Source organism: Ictalurus furcatus, chromosome 12 (genome assembly GCF_023375685.1).
Source record: "Ictalurus furcatus strain D&B chromosome 12, Billie_1.0, whole genome shotgun sequence".
Classification (NCBI taxonomy): Eukaryota; Metazoa; Chordata; class Actinopteri; order Siluriformes; family Ictaluridae; genus Ictalurus; species Ictalurus furcatus.
Genome location: NC_071266.1, coordinates 9,154,856 through 9,176,372, shown reverse-complemented (window position 1 = coordinate 9,176,372; position 21,517 = coordinate 9,154,856). Strand labels below are relative to the sequence as shown.

General features: G+C 40.0%; 1 protein-coding gene across 3 annotated transcripts in view; it reads right to left on the bottom strand.

Annotated features, from left to right (window-relative positions):
- LOC128615392 (activin receptor type-2A) overlaps positions 1-20,541 on the bottom strand; it is a 50,002-nt gene extending 29,461 nt beyond the window's left edge. Inside the window, exons 1-2 of one of the 3 annotated variants that reach the window (XM_053637440.1) lie at positions 19,716-20,540; positions 19,241-19,461 (exon numbers count right to left, since the gene is read on the bottom strand). In XM_053637440.1, coding sequence (XP_053493415.1) covers positions 19,241-19,295 — 55 coding nt within the window. In that variant the 5' untranslated portion in view covers positions 19,296-19,461; positions 19,716-20,540. Of the gene's footprint in view, positions 1-19,240 lie in introns of all 3 variants that reach the window. The other 2 variants (XM_053637439.1, XM_053637441.1) reach the window with 2 other exon arrangements.
- Between the last annotated feature and the right edge of the window lie 976 nt (positions 20,542-21,517).

Genomic DNA, 21,517 nt, shown 5'->3' with positions numbered 1-21,517 from the left:
CTGACCCAGAAAGTCATGGGTTCGATGCTGATTGATGGCATCCTGCTGCTGTTATTGTGCCCTTAAGGGAAGCACTTAACCCAGGCAGCTCCAGAGAGACCGGCCAGTAAATGGCTTATGGAAGCCACTCTGGATATGAGAGTGTTCTAAATGAGCATGGTCAAGTCAAGAAAACAATGAAGGGAAGAAAAATATTTCCTACTTTATCGAAATCAAAATATTTTGTGTCCTAATCAGGAATGTTACACTGAACCTCTTGAGAAAGATGTGTATTATACATGCCTCCTTGTCACATTACATTCCGTAATGCATCACAGAAGAAAACAGATGATGTCCATGCGGCTCCTTAATAGAATAAGAGGACATGGAGCGAGGGGAAAAAATGCAAACGCATCTTCTTGTCGTTCCCTGAAGGAACATGTCATATGCTCTTCTGAAATGCCGGCTGACAGGAATAGGAGGAGTGCCTCGATTCAGACACGTTCTGAAACGAAATATTTCTCTCACTGTATCCAATAATGTACACACAGACCGAGTCATACCACCAACAGGAACCCCTGAAAAGGAATGCTATGGAGAGAGGGAGAGGGGGAGAGAGAGAGAGAGAGAGAGAGAGAGAGAAAGAAAATGGGGAAGGTTGAAAGGCAGTACTCTTTCCACAGGGCAAGTAAAAAGCAGAACACGGCCGCAGAATCTGATCTCTTAATCCAGGCTGGAATGCAGCACAGCCAATCAGTCTCCTCTTCAATTACACTGCAGAGCGGCAGCTGTCCCGCAACAAAACACCCTGGCTGAAACTGTACTCCAAACACCAGCGGTGCATACCCGAAACCAAATACCCAAATCTAAACACCAATACTGTACCACCAAAACCAAATACACAAATCTAACCGATACGGTAAGAACGACACCAGATACACAAATCTGAACAAAGAAACTGTACAATGACCAACAAATAACCAAATCAATACATTGATCACACAAACCAACACCAAATATCCAAATCTAAACACGGACACTGTATTACAAACACCACTCACCCAAATCTAAACACCGATACTGTATTCCAAACACCACTCACCCAAATCTAAACACTGATACTGTATTCCAAACACCACTCACCCAAATCTAAACACTGATACTGTATTCCAAACACCACATACCCAAATCTAAACACTGATACTGTATTCCAAACACCACATACCCAAATCTAAACACTGATACTGTATTCCAAACACCACTCACCCAAATCTAAACACTGATACTGTATTCCAAACACCACTCACCCAAATCTAAACACTGATACTGTATTCCAAACACCACTCACCCAAATCTAAACACTGATACTGTATTCCAAACACCACTCACCCAAATCTAAACACTGATACTGTATTCCAAACACCACATACCCAAATCTAAACACTGATACTGTATTCCAAACACCACTCACCCAAATCTAAACACTGATACTGTATTCCAAACACCACATACCCAAATCTAAACACTGATACTGTATTCCAAACACCACTCACCCAAATCTAAACACTGATACTGTATTCCAAACACCACTCACCCAAATCTAAACACTGATACTGTATTCCAAACACCACTCACCCAAATCTAAACACTGATACTGTATTCCAAACACCACATACCCAAATCTAAACACTGATACTGTATTCCAAACACCACTCACCCAAATCTAAACACTGACACCGCCAACAAATACTCAAATCTGATACTGAACACCAGACACCAAATACTCAAATCCAAACACAGATGGCATCCAATAAGGGCAAATCAAACTCCTACGAGCTCCGACATACTGAAATACATCACTGCATCACAAGCTGGGCCTTGTCGGAAAGTTTCGACTTCAGAAGATATGTGGCTTGTTCATGTGAATCTTCTTGTAAACATGATGAACACAACACATGTACTTGGCTAAAATAGCGTCCTGAGCCCCAACACCGCACTTTTAAATAACGAGCTCATACTTCATCCCAGGTGCTAACGGTGTGCCATAGACCTAAACGCTGACCTTCTCCCTGTGCCACATTCATTTACGCCTGGAGATCTGCCCCTCTACTGTACCCTCAATAGCTCTCTGCATTCCTGCTCGGTGCTCTTCGAGCCACTCGAGCTGCACATAGCGTTCATTCCTCCGGGGTACCGTAGCAGAACACGGTGCTGCACACCTCTATAACAAACCCGAGGAGGTTTTAACGGAGCCTGGCATGGAGTAAATTTAGTGGGCACTGTGTGAATCCTAGTACAAAAGCTAGTTTAAAAAGCACACGTCCACTTCATTAGGAGCTGGGAGAATCAGCAGAACTGAAACACAAAACCACGGGAGATGGGCTTGCTGAAAAATGTGCTAGACAAAGCGGCTTAAGCCTAGAATGTGCAGAATGAACACGTTCCTTTGTGAACGAGTTTAGCGTGCAAGCACATACACACTGATAACAAAACCTGGCATTAGGAAATGCCTTTTAAAATAAAAATATTTAGCTACACCGTTTCTATACTGCAATTTGGAAAGACTTCCAGGTTACAGGTTGTTGAAACATACACAGGATTTCAGTTCTGTAAAACATCAGTGGTCATGAGAACATTCCGGCAACGGCACAGAAATTCAGCTGCATCATTCAAAGCTATTCATGAGAAGCAGCTCAGGTGTAGAACTTAAAAAAATCCTAATATATGAGCAGTATAAAATGCATCAAATAACAATATGAAATAATGTCAGACTTCAGTTCACCTGCATGATTATTCTCTGTAATGGTCAGAAATATCCTTGAAAAAAACCCTGAACTCGAAACTAAAAACTGAGCGTCGCTACTTCGCTGTGAATGAGAGAAGGACAAATCTTCACAGGTAACAAAAACAATAGCAACACAAGAACAGGAGTTAATAAAAAGCCTTTAATTTTAAAAATAAAGAAAGAGATAAATCCTAAAATGTAATCAAAAAAGAGTAATGTGGACAGCAGCGGCGGCCCATGTGTGTGAGGTGTAGGCCAGTGGAAAAAAAACCTGCTGCAATTAAAACACACACACGGCTTGCAAATTAAGCTTTCTATCAGGAAACCGTGGATTTCCAAAATATGCAATCTGCAGTTGAGGTCTATACTTTTGTTTTAAAAAACAAAACACCACAAAAACAAACTGTCTCTCTCCTCTCTCTCTCTGGCTCCATGTGTCTGTCTCTGCCCATCTCTGTCTCTTTATCTCTCTGGCTCGCTGTGTCCGTCAGTCTCTCTCTCTCTCTGTGTGCGCTTCTCTCTTTATGTCTCTCTTTCTCTGGGTCAGTTTTGCCCGTTTCTCTCTCTCTCCCCTTCTCTTTTCATGCATCTCTCTGTCTATGTCTCATTCAGTCTCACGCGCTCTCTCTGTCTTTCTCTTTGTCCCTCACTCTCTCTGCATACGTGTCTCTAACGTCCTTTCTCCCTTTCGGTGTATGTGCCGGTCTCTCTCCTGCCCTGTCTCACTACAAACAGACAAAAAACACACTCACCAGTCACAACGACACATTTCACACACAGTTCCAAAACCTTAAACGTTTAACCTGAGGCTCTGTGAGCAGGAAATAGCCTTCATTTACACAACCACACACTACAGTCATCCATTTACTGCTCGATCTCACACTCACTCTGTACTGTCATAACACCTTAAGCCATTAATCTCATCCTCTCCAGCAGTTACTGATGCCACACACACACACACACACACACACACACGTCAACTGAGTCGTGATCTGACTGAGGGAAAAGAGTATATTATAAAGAATACATTGGACGTGAGGCGAGAACATCGCAGCCCATAGCTCAAACGCTGACCACCGACTTGCTGACTTTTTTCTCAAGGTCATAAACACAGTGCGCTACATCAAAAAGTTTGTAGCACACTTTGTATCAGGAGTGGATAAGAACAAGACCATGTCTATACATTCATCCTCCTGCGTTTACTTTGTTAGTCGACACTTTTTGAAAGCAAACAAAAAACCCCCACAGAAGTGGTAGCGTGCTAGAGCTGGAGAGTAGCTCCACCTCAGTACAGAACGAAATATACGGTAAACGGATTTCTGTGGAGTTTTTACACCTCACTCCCACAACCATGTGAAAACCACAGCAGGATGGACGTTGCTGTTTTTTGTTACGAGTTGAGAGAGCACTTCTGTTTGCGAGAAGGGAAGAAGAAGAAAAAAAACCCTTTGTGAATCGCTCTTTTGACTCCCGGCGTCATAGTGCTGCGAACTCCTAATCTCCCGATGATGAAATGAAACAGCTGCAGCGCTCGGCAGCACGCTTTCCCCTCGATGTTTGTTCGGATTTAAAAGGGAGTGCTTTTATACGTTCATGCTTTCCCATCTACTAGGTATCGAATGACTCCGCTAGTGTTAATTGCTGTTATTGTCACAGGAACTATTTCACACTCTCGCTGCTGGCTCGGACGGAAGGAGAAGACCAAATGTGGCTGATAAAGCCGGGAAGCAGAATGAAATGCTCGCTCTGTAGAGCACTGGTACACCTGTTACGCAGTTACGTTCTAGGCAAATATGCAGTCATAACCGTCATCCATAAATCTTCCTGCCATGTTCAATGGATCTGCACTTACTCCCACACACACACACACACACACCTGTCAGAACCACATCCACATTAATCACTCTGTGTCAGCGGTCTTATTTCCACTCTGGGAAATTCATTTTATGTTAAAAAAAAAAAAATATCATCACAGCTGCACCTGTGGAAAATAAATAAATAAATAAATAAAGTAGTTGTGTGCATGTGGTTTACATCTAAATTCTCTAAAGTTAGTTTTGATCAACTGCACAATTTGTCAGCTCTTCTGTATTTGGTGTGGGATGTCGAACATTTCGAATGCTGCTCTAGCAATTCAGTATGAGCGTTTAAACGAATAAACACCGGTCAGTGTTTGTAATGATAACAGAGCTGTAGAGGCTTCAGGAAAGAAAATTACAGTCAACAAAGTTTGCTTGTGAGATGAAATCTCTTCCAAGCCTCACAAATCTGATAAAAAGAAAAAAAAACCCATAGTGAGAAATTATCTGTCAGAAATCTAAAGGGGTGGGGGGGGTGGGGGGGCAAAGAAATGTTTCACAAAATGTTAAAATTCAAAACATGTGCATTCTCTCCCGGTGCTTTTGAGAACATCAGTAAAGTCTGACAAACTGTTCCACACTTTTTCGAGTTTTATTTACAGTATTTGCATTCATGCTGCGATACAACATACAGGGCACGGCCCCTGACGATGACCCGGGGTGGGCTGATTTATTGAATGCCGAACTGACAAGTGTTTAAAGGTTAAGGCCAGAGTGAAGCGCAGCATCGGTCACCCGTAAGGATGAAAATCAAACACAATCACGCACACACACACGCCGGGCAAACAGTGTGTTTGGTCACACTAACCTTCATCACGACTCGCTGCAGCAAAGCAGATCGTGATGTGAGGTTATTCTGGATGTGTGTGTGTGTGTGTGTGCATATTTGAGTTCTGATTTGTCCAGTCTTTGCATTTATATTAGCTTTCTATCATGTCTGAGGGCTTTCTGTCCAACACCACGTCATGAATCGAAAACAAGAACAGCAGCAAAAACAGAGCGAACAATCGTGAACGTGTTATCCTGCAGCGATAAAAGTAGAACAGCCATCACCAGAGAATCAGAAAACTAAATCTATATGATTCTTATAGATTCATTTCAGTCAAATCAGTCCACAAAAATACAACCGAATGAAATGAGACTTCTTTTATTTATTAAAGTGCACCTATTATGGTTTATCAAATATTACCTTTCATGTAGAACTGTTTGTGAAGGTAAAATATCTGCGGGGTTTCAAAAATGAAAGCGCATGACAAACGGAGTTATTGACTCCCAAAAGAAGGAAGTGATTCTGAACAGCTTAAGTGAGTCATTAGTAATTCCAGACTTTACTTCCTGTACTAACCTACGTAAGTTTGTAACAAAAAGCCCCGCCTCTGGTCTTCATCGGCTGCTCGCTGACAGACGGAGCTGATACTTGTTATGATAGTGGGCGTTTCCTTTTTGAAACACGCCGACAGTGGTAGTCCAATCACAACAGACTCGGACATCTGACCAATCAGAGCAGAGTATGCTCTCTTAAAGGAGGAGTTTAGAATGAATCCTTCAGAACGGATCATTTAACGAGTTGTTTGTGACACTGGGGGGAAAAAGGTAATGCTGCAGTTTAAATTAAGAGCACATTAAAGTGTTTTTTGATCTTGGATGCATATAAATCTATTCTATGAAACCTTTAAAACAAAATTAGTCACGTTTCAAAACCATAATAAGTGCACTTTAAAGAGCAGCACATGATAGTTTTTAATCCGTTTAGAAGCACATTTAAAGTTGCGGAACGCCCATGAAACCCGTTCTTGCCATCACTTACGTTATAACAGTCGATCCTTCACTAGCCTCTATTTTCTTAGGAAAAGACATGTAGCTTCAATTCAGTTTTATTTGTATAGCGCTTTTAACAATGGACATTGTCCCAAAGCAGCTTTACAGAAATCTTTAAATTCATGATGTAGATTTTAAACGTATGAATTTATCCCTAATGAGCAAGCCAGAGGCGACACGTAGCTTGACACGTTACGCAGAAACCGGAACCTGAACCCTTTCATGTATAGTGTTCAAGCGTATGAACAGTCGATTTAATGCTTTTTTATGTTTTAAGAAAGTACAAGATGTAAATCAACTCAAAAACATTATTGTAAATGAACATAAACTTCTCTAGACTATTCGTCATCCTCAATCTCTACTAACTTTCTACATAAAATGAAAAAATAAATAAAAATTTGAAAGAAAAACTGTTTTTGTAACAAGCTTCTCTCATTGCCTTGGATTTTTTTTCAGAAGGTCTTTCCCCCCCTCTTTCATTTAATGATTTTTTTTAACCTCCTTACATCATGCAACAGCCCTAAACTTTGTAAATTTTGTACATTCAGAAATTATATTTTCTAAAAATGTTTGTCTTCAACATTACATACATTAAGACCTGAACGTTAAAAAATGATTCCACACATAACGTTTTAGTCTTTTATTTATTTATTTATTTATTTATTTTTAAACTCATGGACAATCTATTTTCTTTTGAATCCAAGTCATTTATACGTAACCAAAATTCATTCAGAGATACCAAAGAACCAGGATATGCATAAGTAATCTATGCATGAAGGGCTTAAAGGTGCATTAGGTAAGATGTTTAAAATAAATAAATAAATAAATAAAAACACACCTATAACAAGGTGGATTCAACATTTGAAAGATTCCCGCCCATATTCACAAAGCTCCGCCCACAGGATCTACGGTGGCCCGTGGCGTGCCTATAAAATGACTGACAGGAAACACATTCCAAACACAAGCAAGCATTCGAGACCGGAAATCAGTTTTCCAAGCGGGTTTTCTCAGTGACTTAATCCATTGTTTTTTATCATGCCCTACATATCTTCCAGGTTACTTGTATAAGTAAAGGTGCAATAGTCTATTTTTTTATTGTTTAAAGTTACAAAGCTGGAGATAGCAAAGGTACTGAAGGCTCCTTCAAAAAAGATAAATAAACGTCGCTGCAGTTTATGTGGCGCAACAGATAAGAGCAAGTGCATTAATATTTTTGCTTGTACTTTTCTCATTTGTTAGTCGCTTTGGATAAAACCATCTGCTAAGTGAATAAATGTAAATGTAATATAAATCAGCTGGAACTACCGTCAGACACCTTTCCCACCAATCAGGATTGGGATTTGTTATAACGTGGCAGATTGGACAGGATAACTGATCATCAATACATGTTTAACGTGCTCCTCCTCCTTCTCTCTTGTGCCATGGTAAAAGTGTCCTCATGCGGTGTGCTGTAACGTGTGAGGAAGATTGTAAATGACGGCCCTGACCACGCCGCTGTAATACTGCAGCGACTCAAGCGCCGCTCGAGAACACAGAGCGATTAGAGAAGTTTTATGAAGATGATGATCGAGAAGAGATTGATGATGATAGAGAAGGTTGATGTTTCCAGCTGATGCAGATTTGTTTTTAAAAACCTTTCTCAAAAACGTGTGGAGGGCAAAAGAGCTTCGTCATAAAGGGATTTCAAATGCGGACATGATTTATCCTGTGGGTTTCCTGTAGCAATTGGTAAATTCTCTCATGAACTAGTGGGCAGAAGGGACAAAAAAAAAAAAAAATCTGCACATGGTTTTCAAAACCCATGGTGGAAAGCCAAAGATGATAGAAATATTACAAAGACGAGTGTTATAAAGTCTGTGCTTCAACTTGTAGGCAAGAAGTGAAGAACTGACAACTAAATTTAAGTGAATTTTAAGCAAATTATCAAAAAGGCAACAGAATAAAATGCGAGTTGTTCCACCTCACTCCTTTTGTAAGTTAACAGGATTTTTTCCCCTCCCCTAAAATCCCAGTTTTCAGGTGGAACCAGGCCAGCGCATTACGGTGTTCATATCTTTCCTGTTTTGATTGGGTTATTATCAAACCCATAACTAAAACACTGGGAAGTTATAGAAATATTAGAAGCAGTCGTCATGGCAATCTTCACAATCTTGTTGGATTTAGTGCAATTTCACAAAGAAACTGAAGAGAGCCGAAGCCAAATACTGCTCGCTTATTTACTCCATATGTAGAAAGACATGGACTGTAAATTCCATCTTGTCACAACTGATTTGATTTGGTCAATCATTTGATCTGGGAGAATCGAATAACTGGCTTGAATTTACACTTAAAAAAAAACAACAACAAAAAAAAAAAAACACGAGAGAGAGAAAGCCAAAACACTTTCCAATGACGAGCTGGTTTTAGCATAGAGACATAGAACACTTTGTGGTCTGCTGTTATCGGAAAATCATCAAAGACGGGGTAGAGTGATACAAAGTAGAGCTGCACCAACTAATCAATAAAATCGATAATAATCGATTATGAAAATCGTTGTCACTGAATCTCATTATCGATTATTTGGTCTGCATGCGGCATGGGGGAGAATGACTCACTACGTTACTTCTGTTCCAAAAACACTCCTCAGCGAGAAATACTAAAGTTGTGTCCCAAATGAAGTACTATACACTTACACTATGCACTGTGCACTCTACCGTCTAGTGTGTGGATTTTAGAAAGGTAACTGAAAGGAAATTCTCTTACATCATGTACCCTCTTATATTATGAACTGCTATCAAATACCTATGACGAATGTAATCATTTAATTACCTAGTATTCATTTAATTACCTCTTTAAATAAGCTGATCAACTGCTATCCTTGATTATATTATTATGTATTTCCGTGTCAACATGACACAGGACTTATTTTGAATTATGACTATGTGCTGTGTGTTATGTTTAAATCTGTCTGAAACCTGGACCAGTAGAAACCGTCCATGCACTGCTTGTTATCAATGTGTATAAATACTCTTGGTTTGCATGAATAAACTCGGATGTCTATTTGAGCATGCATGTGTCCGTGTGTGTTCACTTAGGGTCCCCAGATCGATGTGAAACGCTCTGAGGAGAACCACACTTTCTAAGCACAGAACTAAAAGTTAATAGAAGTAATGGTAGAACAGGCTGAAAGATTCCTGAGATACTTGGAAATCTAACAGTAATATCATCTCAAATATATCACTAGCATTTTTTTTTACTAACCGGAACTATAAGCTGCTTCCTAGTCGACGGCGCATGACGTCATACGCACATAATGTGACGCCGCTAGAATTAGCCTAATAGCCAGAGTCGTCGACAATGATTTTCTTCACTTTACTGTTCATGTCAACGTTACCGTTTATAAAAAGTAACGCATAAATACTATTATATAATATAAACTTAGATATTAGTTTATATAAGTATTTATGCATTTTTTTTTATGTTTGCACAAAAAGCATAGAATTAAACTATTCAGTCCTAAATGAATAATAAATATTCTGGTGTGTGTCTGTGTGTATTGGGTTTTAGTCTGAAGTCTATATTTGTAACACTCAGTTTGGGGATTTTATTTTAAAGAAACGAAAACAAATGGTATTGAAAGGCCCCCCCCATCCAATAATTTGCAGCCCTAATGCAAAGAAATAAGAAACGTAGCTTGTAGGTCTTGAAGTATTTCCTGTGGTGGAGAACGCAACACTTTACCTCAAACACTGACACTGGAGACTCCTTCAAAAAATCATCGCACAGAAACCTTCACCATATCAATCCGTTTACGTGAAGCGTTCACCAGACAAGTCCGTGTGAATCACCTGAATACCACAGAAACGATAGCGCATCACAACGAGCGCATGAACACAACCCTGTGATTTGTCTTGAACTAGCTACTTTTACAGAAAATGAATCAACAATCACATCTGAGAATTCTACAGCGCAGGGGTATAAATGCTACTTGATACTGCTGATATTATAACATAATAACGGGATGTGATAAAAACGGACGCATCTCTTCACTATGAAGCATCTCGGAGCCTGTCATTATTCTGTTAAAGCTTTCGTCCTCTGAACAGTGCTGCCTCGCTCCCGGCTCCCGCTCTGTAATCATAGATTGCAGAGTTTTTCCTCGAACTCCGGCCTCGAGTGCCTCCGAATGCGCTGTTCCGGACCCTCGAATATACACAGGCCCACGCGTGCAGGCAAAGACTGCCAACACACAAACACACGCAGAACACACTCGTGCTGGCGGTCTGGTCTGCTTCCTTTCACACCGACAACTTCGCTCTTTCTCTCCCTCCCACACACACACACACAAATATCACACTTGTGAGATTCTGCAGATCGGCTCGGTGATCATTCCGGGTGTGAAAAGGCTCCAGGTCGCAGTACTGAGTCTGCGGTGAGAATGAAATGTTTTACAGAATGACACGGAGTCGTGATCACTGCTACGACATCTATTTTGTGAACGTTATATGTTCCAGTGTACCACAGTTTGGCCAGCATGTGCGCTCCAGGACTGAAGGCCGCACCGTTCCCTTGAACAAGCTACCCTTTTTTTTAAAATTAAAAAACCCACTCTTTCCCCTCAGTTGTTTAAACAATACCCACTCTTTCCCCTCAGTTGCTTAAACAATACCACAACCAATGCTCTCTCACTACTGACATCCTCTCAGTAGCGCAAATCTTTGTGCGAAGGCGATTTATTTCAAACAACGTGCAAGGCCCGTGCTGCGTTGCTCGACATTTCCCACATTCACAACATAATACGCAGTACGTCACTGCTGATCTGACCTCTAACAGCAATCCTGTCAGCTCTAAATCTCATCATTCGGTATTATGAGGTATCTTATGAGGTTACGTTTAAAAGATATAGGAGCTTGGCCATTATTTTGAACTATAATCATTTTTAGCATTGATTATCCTTTACAAAATACAGACATAACATTCTAAACCAGGCAAAAAAAAAAAAAATGGAGCCAATTAGGAGAATTTAATGGAGGCACATGCCTGCGCTGTGCCCTTCTGACCTGGACAGCGTGGAGCCGGAATGGCTGGAGACAAGCAAGAAAGCAAGACAGAGTGAGAGAGAGTGGGAACGTGAGAGAGAGAGAGAGCGTGCGAGAGAGCGAGAGAGAGTTAGCACCACATCTGTCTTATCCCCCTCTCATAGCTGCCAAGTGACGCTCTGCTCCTTTGGGGCTCCTGCACTTAGAACAAGAATCTAAAATACTGGGTTGGGGGGGGGGGGGTTTACAGGAACCAGAACCAATAGACCCATCTGGACCCCTTGACCCGGTTACCCTCACTGACCTTGTCACTAATAATCCCAGTACAGATGACAGTTTGTCCGCTAAAGGACGTAAATGGTTTGTCAGAAAAGAAGGACATTCTTCAGCCATGTTTGCACTGGGACGATTTTCGTGGCATGAAAAACGGTCCGTTTAACCCCAGTGGCTGTCAATGAGAGTGTTCACACCCAGGAATAAAACGTGTGGCATCAAACAGTCAAAAAAATTTTAACAGAGAGGGGTTCGTTTTTTTTTTTTGATGCGGCGTCACAAACAATGAGATTCACGCTTTTGCTCACGCGCCCGGAGCCACTGAAGTTACATAAAATTACGAATCACCTTGTGTACCGGGGAATTTCTGCTTTTTGATAAGCGCCATCTACCTTCAGGGAGTGAATCTGTACTTTCATTTAACTTGTGTGGGTGTGAACACAAAAAACCACGGCGAAAAACGGACCGTTTAATGCGCTGCGAAAAACTTCCCGAAGGGAACGGGCCCTTTGGTACTTGCTGGCTGCCCATCAAACAGGAAGTAGCAGTAAGTGAAAGTGTGCGCTGTTCTGTCCGTCCAATACAACACGGCATAACACGCTGACCGAGATGAGGATGTTGGAGTTTTCTGTGTTGAGAATCTCAGCTGCTTGAAAAATACAGTGTCAGTCAGGCGACAAGCTGTCCTACAAAACCCCACTACAGGCTACACTCATGAAAAACTAAACTTTCAAGTTAAACGTACCCGTCTCGTCACAGCAGCCAAGCGGAAACCTTCACTTGTCACTACGGTTTTCAATTCTCGGGAACTCCTTGCTAAAACATTTGCTTTCGGGGGATGTGAAGGAACAGCTTCCAGAAACCCGACAAATCCAGATGCTCGTGCTGCACGTAAATCAGGAATTTAGTCATCGAACAGTACACGCTTCGTATTATTGTGGCGCTTGTGATTGTAAAGTCATTATAGTTACAAGAACCCATTAATCAACTCTAAGGATTGACTTTTCCTTGACTCTCAGTGTTTATACAAGCTAAATTGTTAAGAATTTCCTCAAGAACCATTTTCAAATGTTCTAATGCAGGACACAAATGTCTGCTTTTTTAAAAAAAACAAAACAAAAAAAACAAGTAATAACATAACTCTCTAGATAAGAATACATTTTCCAGACCATACACTATATGGGATGAAATTTTCTCAAAAATTTGACCGGAAAAAACAAAAACAAAAAATACCACGATATGTTTACATGAACAAGAAACAGGAAAATTTTAATTTTCCTTCAGCTGTGTGAAAACAAAATGGTGATGGAGAACCCTGAAATCATCTATACACCGAAGATAACCTGCCTTCATCCCTTGCTTTAACAGAAGCCTGTCTGTGTTTGTGTGTTAAAATTCTGGGATTTTCTGAGCTCTGTTAACCTTGGCATACGCCTAGGGAAGCTCTGGGGGCTTACATTAAAAAGAGAATGAAGCTCGTTGCACGGTAGGGCTGCACAATTAATCGAATATCGATTGCGTTTACGATTCTGACTGCCCACAATTAAATGAACATGATCGACTGCAATATTAACGTTTAAATTTCATCCTCCGCTCATAGAAAACGCCGCTGCAGATCAAATCAAGCGCTTCCTAAACTTACAGCCAATCACCATAGAGTGGTGCAGGGATGACGTCATTTTGTAGTGCCAAAACCCGGAAACGGGTTAGCATTTTAGCCCTCGAGCGGCCAGCTTCGCTGCGCACTCCAGCGCTTTGCGCGAGGGGAAATCGTGAAACTAACATGATGCTAAATGGTACTACAGAGGTTGTCGGGGAGATAAAACATCACGCCGAACAAGAAAAAACTTTGCAGATAAACTCAGGGCTCTACAGTGCGACCATTTCACTTGCATTTGTGATTGAAAAGTACTTTGTGCGACTGTGAATAAATATTTATTTGCACCGGTGCGAGTGACCTGTTCGGAGTTGAATAATACAATCGGAATAAAAACTACAGGAAGTCCAAAATGCATCTACACCGCGCAACAGTTAGTTTCACACTGCTTTTCATCTCCTCAGTCAACCAAACAAGTGTGTAAATACTGAAGCGAAGCCATTATGATGACGAGAGTAACTCTGTACATAATATGCTTCTCTCAACTCTCCGATCTCACAAACCGCCATCTTTTATTGATCCCGCAAAATGGCCTGAACTTGCACCTGCTTGTGTAGACTGGAGTAAATTAATAATAATTTACTCCATTATAATTAATAATAATGCTAACGCTACAAGGTGGGTTTAATTCAAACTTCTTTATTAAAAAATTCCTCACCAATCATAATCAAGAGTAGCAACTGTTCGGTCTGTAAACATACAGTACACTGCAGCTCTCCTTCACTAACTCCAATTCACTTCATTTAAATTCACGGTTGCCAGATATCACTAGAAAAATCAACTCCATTTTCATGTTTTGATTTAATCCCCCCAAAACACAATATTATCAGTTGACATGGACACTGTACTAGGGGAACCGATCTAAAAGGAACAACTGATAAACAAACAAACAGAAAACTAACAAAATGTAAAGACCAAAAATGTGCATAGTTATAAATAAATAATTTAATATAAAAAGATATTACAATAACTTCATAAAATATAAGTAAAATGAGAAATTAAATAATGTTTAATTACTACGGGTTGCATTTAATATCAATTTGACATTAATCTTAGCAAGCTATTTCCTTAGAAAGCTATTAGCCTTTCTCCTAATATAGATCATGCTTGTGTTAGTTTGCTTTTAATTAGGACTCTTTATTGTTTAAGATATTTAAAAATAAATATTTTATGCTTGTTTATTTATCAATTAACCAACAGTATTTATCATTGCTATTATTTTAATTCAATTAACAGTGACCATGAGCAGAGAGCTTACATTTAACTGTTTATGACAGACCTCCTGATTAAAGTTTAAACAAAAAAAGATTGGTATCTGGATCGGTTTCGATCGTAAAAATCCTGATCGGAGCATCAGTAATGAACACCAATAAAAACTAAAGCGCTTTGCATCTGACGGGTAAATGAATCACCCAATCACATCCTATATGAGATTATTCAGATATATACACAATATACACAGAGTGGTTCGAGAACTGACTCCAGCCCACAACCATGACAGTGGAAAATGTCTAATAGTGTAGCCTTAAATATGTTTAAGAGGAGCAGACTTCAAACACTGAACACTGATGTTTATTGTATTTGTTTACAAGGTGGAACAGGTTAACGGTGTTTTTTTTGCATACAGTCTGTAAAATTAACTGAAAATATTAAATTTAGTTTATCAGAAGGTAAATTAATGTGTCTTAATGTGGCACACTATGTTCCTAAATTCCGTCATAATTGTCCAGCTCAAGTTCTCTCATGCCTACTTATATTTACTTATATTGTGGCACATTAACGTTACCATCTCTATAAAAAAGTAAAAAAACAAAACAAAACAAAAAAACCTAAACTTCAACTGTGCTAAATTTTTTCCTAAAAGAAATTGTCTTGCGTCTCTCTTCCTGTAAACACTGTTAAAGATTTGTACATTAGCAGGAATGTAGCACAACATGGAGGTGAAAGCAGCGGTCTGTTTATTTAAATGTGAAAGTGCAATAAAAATATGTTGTCCATCAATGAATATTCGTGACAAATAATCGAGATCTCAATATTGATCAAAATAATCGGGATGATCATTTTGGCCATAACTGTGCAGCCCTATTGCATGGCCAGCGCAGGCCACCAACAGTGGCGCTTGTTATTTAAGATCATGTTAAGCAGCTTTGGAGGAATGGTAATCTGCGCTGAAAGGGTGATCACAATCACGGTGTCACGTACAATCGGGTTTCCTCCGAAAGCTCAAATCGAGTCTCTGCGTACTGACCTCAGATCAGTCTGGAATCACGCTGTACGTCTCATTGCACGTCCCTTGAAAAGGTTTTCACCGTTCATTCCCTATCCTTTGTAAACACACACACACACACACACACACATCACACTCCAAGGTATGAGCCATCTCCTGTAAACACACACGTTCCCAAGTTCCACGTGTGTCCTGTAAACCTTTCTCTTTTGTTCCTATCTAATCCCGTCCCCTCTATCTATCAGAAGAGTGAAAGTGTAATTAACCTTTTTCTGGGCATCGGCCCAATTCCACAGATACGATGGCACGCATGTCTCTCTGTCTCTCTCTCTCACACACACACACACACACACACACACACACACACAGCACAACCTCGGGGTTGGGGGGGGGTTCAGAGCACATACTGCACACCCTCCGAGTGAAACGTATGTGAGTATTATTAACATGTTTGAGAACAACCTGTTGACGCTCACCAGAAATAACACAATTGGGTTTCTTTATCATTACAAGTTATGCAGCATGCAAAAACCTTATTTATGATCAGGTTTTAAAGCTATGAAGGCATATGAAGCGTGACAAGAGTTAAAAACGCATTAGGAGTCAATTTCTAACCTTTTAATTCATCACTACCGGCCAATTGGACTGATAAACCTCTAAACTGCTGTATTCAGACTATCGGTTTCTCGAGGTGATGTCTCTAATAAAATATTTCTATCTGGCTGTGAAGTAACAGTTTCCAGGAACCCCACAAATCCAGATGTTTGCTTCACACATGAATCATGAATTTATGGTAACCTAGAACATTATGAGCTGATATCATTACAGGGAAATAATCAAAGATAGAGGAAAGTTCCACCAGTAGTCAAGACGTGTGCACAAGCGAAGGAGGGAAATTTGGATGCCAAATGTCTTGGCTGATTGAATACATTTGGGCTAAGTGGGGAAATTTCTCTACACCTCTAATCCTGTGACTATGGATCATGGCTTATAATATGTCCGTGGCTTGTTATAGGTAAGGCACAAGATTCTTTTACTGACACACATCAGTGTTTTTGGTAATCGAGCCAACAATTAGCAAATGAAGCGCAGGAAAAGACGACAAGTCACTCGACATGACACGTGTTTGTAATGATGAGTGATGCAGCAATGACATCACGTTTAGCAAATTCAGTAGACGCGCATGTGCAGTAGTACTGACATTAGTTCTTCTTGTGCATATACGCAGTGGTACGCATAGCCTTTCAAAGTATACTCCATTTGACGTGTACGCGTACACAGGGAGTTGACGCATGCTCATTACGACAACTTGCACTACCCCTCCTGGCCTACAGTCAGTGCAGAGCAGTAAAGCAGGTCTTCTGATGAGAAGGACTACAACGAAGAAGAATCACAACAACACAAAGAACAATGCTCGGGCAATCTCTCGCCATGATTAGCACCCATATACAAATCCTTATACTCTTTAAGGCTAGAATTATACAAATGCGGGGACTTTCTAACTTGCGCTCGTTTCCGTCTCTTCCGCTTTTTCCTTCAACTACCTTGAGAATCAACAGCCCTGGGACACTGCTGCCACCTTGTGGAACAAGTAAATAGTGCAAAAGAATTAAATGTGCATGTGCGATCCCGGTTAGAAAAATCGGGCAGCGTGCGTACTCTGCTGATGACAAAATTTGCGTCACGTGTACTGTATGCTGTTCCTAGTGTGCACGTAAAAACTGAAGCATACTTTCTGCTTAATGATTACTCAGTGATTACTGTACCATATAATATGAATGTGTTAATACCCACTCGCCAATACCAATACAGAAATGAGTAACCTACTTAGTATTAATCAATCATTGAACATTACATAGGATCTGTTTATGTTTATCCAGTTTAGTTTTTACACAGTGTCCATGAAAAGTGCACATGTATGTGTTTATAATGCTAGCTAGTGTTGATTTTACATGAAGTGCATTAGCTAGCTACATTAGTTACCTACCAGCGGAGAAGAGATTTTTGTTTCACTTTGGGAAAACATTTCCGTATAGCTGTATGTAAAGTACATTTCGTTGTCGTCCTTAGCCGTGTTTCCATCCACGTATTTTTACGCACATATTGGGATACCGCATATGGAAACACCAGATGCGAATAAAGTCTCCAAAACGCGCATAAAAAAACGGATCTTTTTTTCAATTCGATAAGACATGCGCATAAACTATGACGGAAACACAGTTACCGAATAAATTCCTCAATGTGCATCAAAAAAAGTCACGTGGCTTTGCCTCGACAAATCATGTGATTGGATAATAGGCTCAGAAATATAAAAATGGCGGCGAGGGAGACACGCCGGTTTGTGACGATTTTGTTCTTTCGAACACGTGGGATGGAAATGCCACTTTAAACGCAAATGTTTGTGTTTTTCGCACAAGTTAAATTAGCAACTTTGATGGAACCATAGCTACTGAATCAGAATCCCCTGTCGTCAACGACCGGTAGCAGCTGGTCGTCAAGAACGACCTGCTGGCTAAGTGCCAGTGTTATTACATTCACCGAGCGTTGTCTGTAGACATTTTTCTTGCCTAGCCAGCGTTTGCTGCAACAAAGACTTCCTTGCACTCCTTGAGATTTATATTTAAGCTTACATGTATTGCAGGAAGATGCTACCGTGCCTCCTCTTGATTTTTTTCACAGAGGTTACCCATTGTTACTTGCAAAACGCGAGGCTGTTTTGTGCCACATGATTGTTCACCAATCCATACAGGACTTTGTGGAGTTTTTTTTGTGATTGCTGTGGCCAAAAATGCTTGCTTTTACTTATGTTTTTGTAGCGGAAAACTACTTGAACCTTTTAGCTGTACTCCTGTTTGACGCACGTAAATCGAAGAGGGCTTCGTCTGAATGTGTGCTGTGACGACATCTTGTAAACCTGCGGTAATTCTGAAAAATTGCAAGCGCCGCCGAATATAGTGGCGTTTGCATGATTTTGCGTTCATTTCTGCGACGTTGTATTATAAGGGGGTCAAGCACCAATTTTAAGTTTGACCTCATTATTATTATTATTATTATTATTATTATTATTATTATTATTAGTAGTAGTAGTAGTAGTAGTAGTATTACGACGTTACATTAATATTATATATATTAATATTAATATAATATGTATTATACATATATCACAACAAAGCTTATCAGGATCGTTTATGTTTTATGTCTAACCTGTCTCCAGGAAGTGACGTAAAAGGCAGTAATGGGGTCAGGGAAATCAACAATATTATATTTGTTACAGATCAATGTCATTGTGCGGCTGCAGCAGCTGAGCAGTACAAAAGCATTGCCACGGTCAGAAAAGGTCATTTTAAAGTCGAATGTAGCCTATCTATTGTTAAAATCTAGAAACATTATTATTATTATTATTATTGACTGATTGAATACGCTATCCTAGCAATGTATTATTAGGGGGACAAGCACAAGCTCCAGGTGGGAAAATTGGTGTTATTAATGTAGAAATTATGTCATTACAATGATCCCGGACTTCATATCTCGTGCACATAGCAATCCATGAGATGTTTAATCCCACTGAAAACATATGGGATACATTTGGGGGGTTTTTCCCCCTGAAATATATTTAAGACCCACCTGATGAGCAGGAGATGAGGAAAACAGCGAATGCAAGTTTAGTCGCAGATCCCATCTTCAGGCTGATGGTTCAGTCCTCAGTTCAGAATAAAATCCTTAACAAATCATGCACGGATGATGGATCTGTCTCAGTTTTGAGGATTTTCTCTCCAATGTTTATGAAGCGTCACTAATGTCAAGAGAGTCTTCATGAAAGCATCTTCAGCTTCACATCGGATCCGCTGTGTGATAAAACACAGTCCACACAGCAGAGAGAAAACATCTCCATTGGATTTTTTTTTTTCCTTTTCAGTTCAGGATTAATATGACACTTTTAAAAAATATATAATAAAGTTAAAAAAAAAAAAAAAAAAGTGGTGACTACACGTGGAGCTGAATCAGAGTCTGTACAACATTTAGACAGCATCCATTTCTCCATGAGAAACATTTTCTCCTGATTAAATTCATGGTATTTATTAATGATAACATACCATACCTTCTTAATCACAACATTTCATTCCAGGGTTTTTTCTTCTTCTTCTTTCTTCTCATTAACTGAAAGTTGAAGCCTGATTTTGAGTTGTCACTTCTCAAGTTACAAGTTCATAAATAAATGTTTGTGATGATATCCAGTTTCAGAGTTAATACTAACAACTACTGTCCATAAGTAACGATACATACGAATAATATAATAAAAAATGGGATTTAGTTTGAAGGTGTCCACACGGCTAAATCCATATCAGCCCGGTCCAAGGAAAACACGTCGAGGAGACAGGATTTCTCGTCCAAACCGTAGTCACCCATCCAAAAACTGCGTTTTGTCGTCGCTACTAAACCAAACCTTCGGTGTATACTGTAGAAATAAAGGTTTGACATGTGTTTGAGAAATGTTTCTGTCTTTAAAATCCACGTTTTCACCGTTTGAGTCCGGAGTGTTTAAGCTAAAACCAGTCTTGGCTAGCTCGCTAGCTAACAACACCTCAATAAAAGTGTCTCGCGACCCGACCAAAACCGAGCTGCCATATCCAAATATTTTCCAAAAAATGCACACTGAAACGTCCAAATCCCGCTAAAAACACCTCAGAGAACTATTCAAACGTCTCCTAAGACTCGGTGGGACTTTCGTTGCGACTTGCTATCTGCGGCAATCCTGTCACACACACAAAAAAATTCCCCTGAACGGACGCGTCAAAGTCTCTCCACTAAACCATCTTTGCTCTCCTCAGTCAGGGAATACGCGCACCCGTATTCCATACAAACCCCGCCTCCTGCATTGTGATTGGCTAAGGGTGCTCCGCGACCTGCTTCATGATTGGCCAATCCTCCACGCAAACCGTTCCACCGCAGGAGGAGTAGGAGGGATGCAGAGAAAAACGGGTGGGAAAACGCAAACAACGCAGTCGATACACACTGGATTCAAAATGGCGTTCGGGCATGGTTTGTGTTAATTCCCCCCCCCGATTTCAACCCCGCCCCCTACACATGGAACGAGAACATTAAAGCCTTTGATTGACAGCTTAAAGCGACCAATCGAAAGGTAGGAAAACCACACGAGTTTATTAATGTATCCAATCTTACAAGAGGATCTCTGTAACTGTAACAGTGATATAGAGATAATGTGGTCTGATGGTTTCATGATACCCAAATGTTGTCTTTTCTAATGGCTCACCAATAAACACTTTTAGTGTCTAAAAACTGTTCAAATGAATGACATCATTATGAATGACACACAATTGTCTTATTCTTTTATATGTTTTATGTAGCTATGCATGTTTTTTTTCTATTCAGTGTATTTCTGTAACCCTTGTCCCTTTTTTCTGCTATTTGTAATTTGTAACTTTTGTGAGGATTTGTAAATCAATTTGCTGCATTTAAAATGTAAAAATCTGGTCTTATGGCAAGCACATTTAGTCACTGATAAATAGTATAGTGCAATATTGTATACAATAGTATAGTGTGGGATAATATAGTATAGTATAGTATAGTATAGTATAGTATACCACACTACACTATACTAAGCTATGGTATACCCAAGTAAGACAGACAGTACAGGTTTGCAAACAGGTTTTTGTCTGTCTGACTTGGGTATAGTATGGTATAGTGGTGTAGTGTAGTATGGTAAGGTATGTGTTGTGAAGTGCAGCAAAGCATAGAGTGGTATAGTGCAATGTGGTATGGATGAGTGTAGTGTGGTGTGGTATAGTATAGTATAGCATAGTATAGTATACCACTCTACATCTTTATTAGGAACACCTGTACACCTACTCATTTGTGCATTTATCTAATCAGCCAATTGTG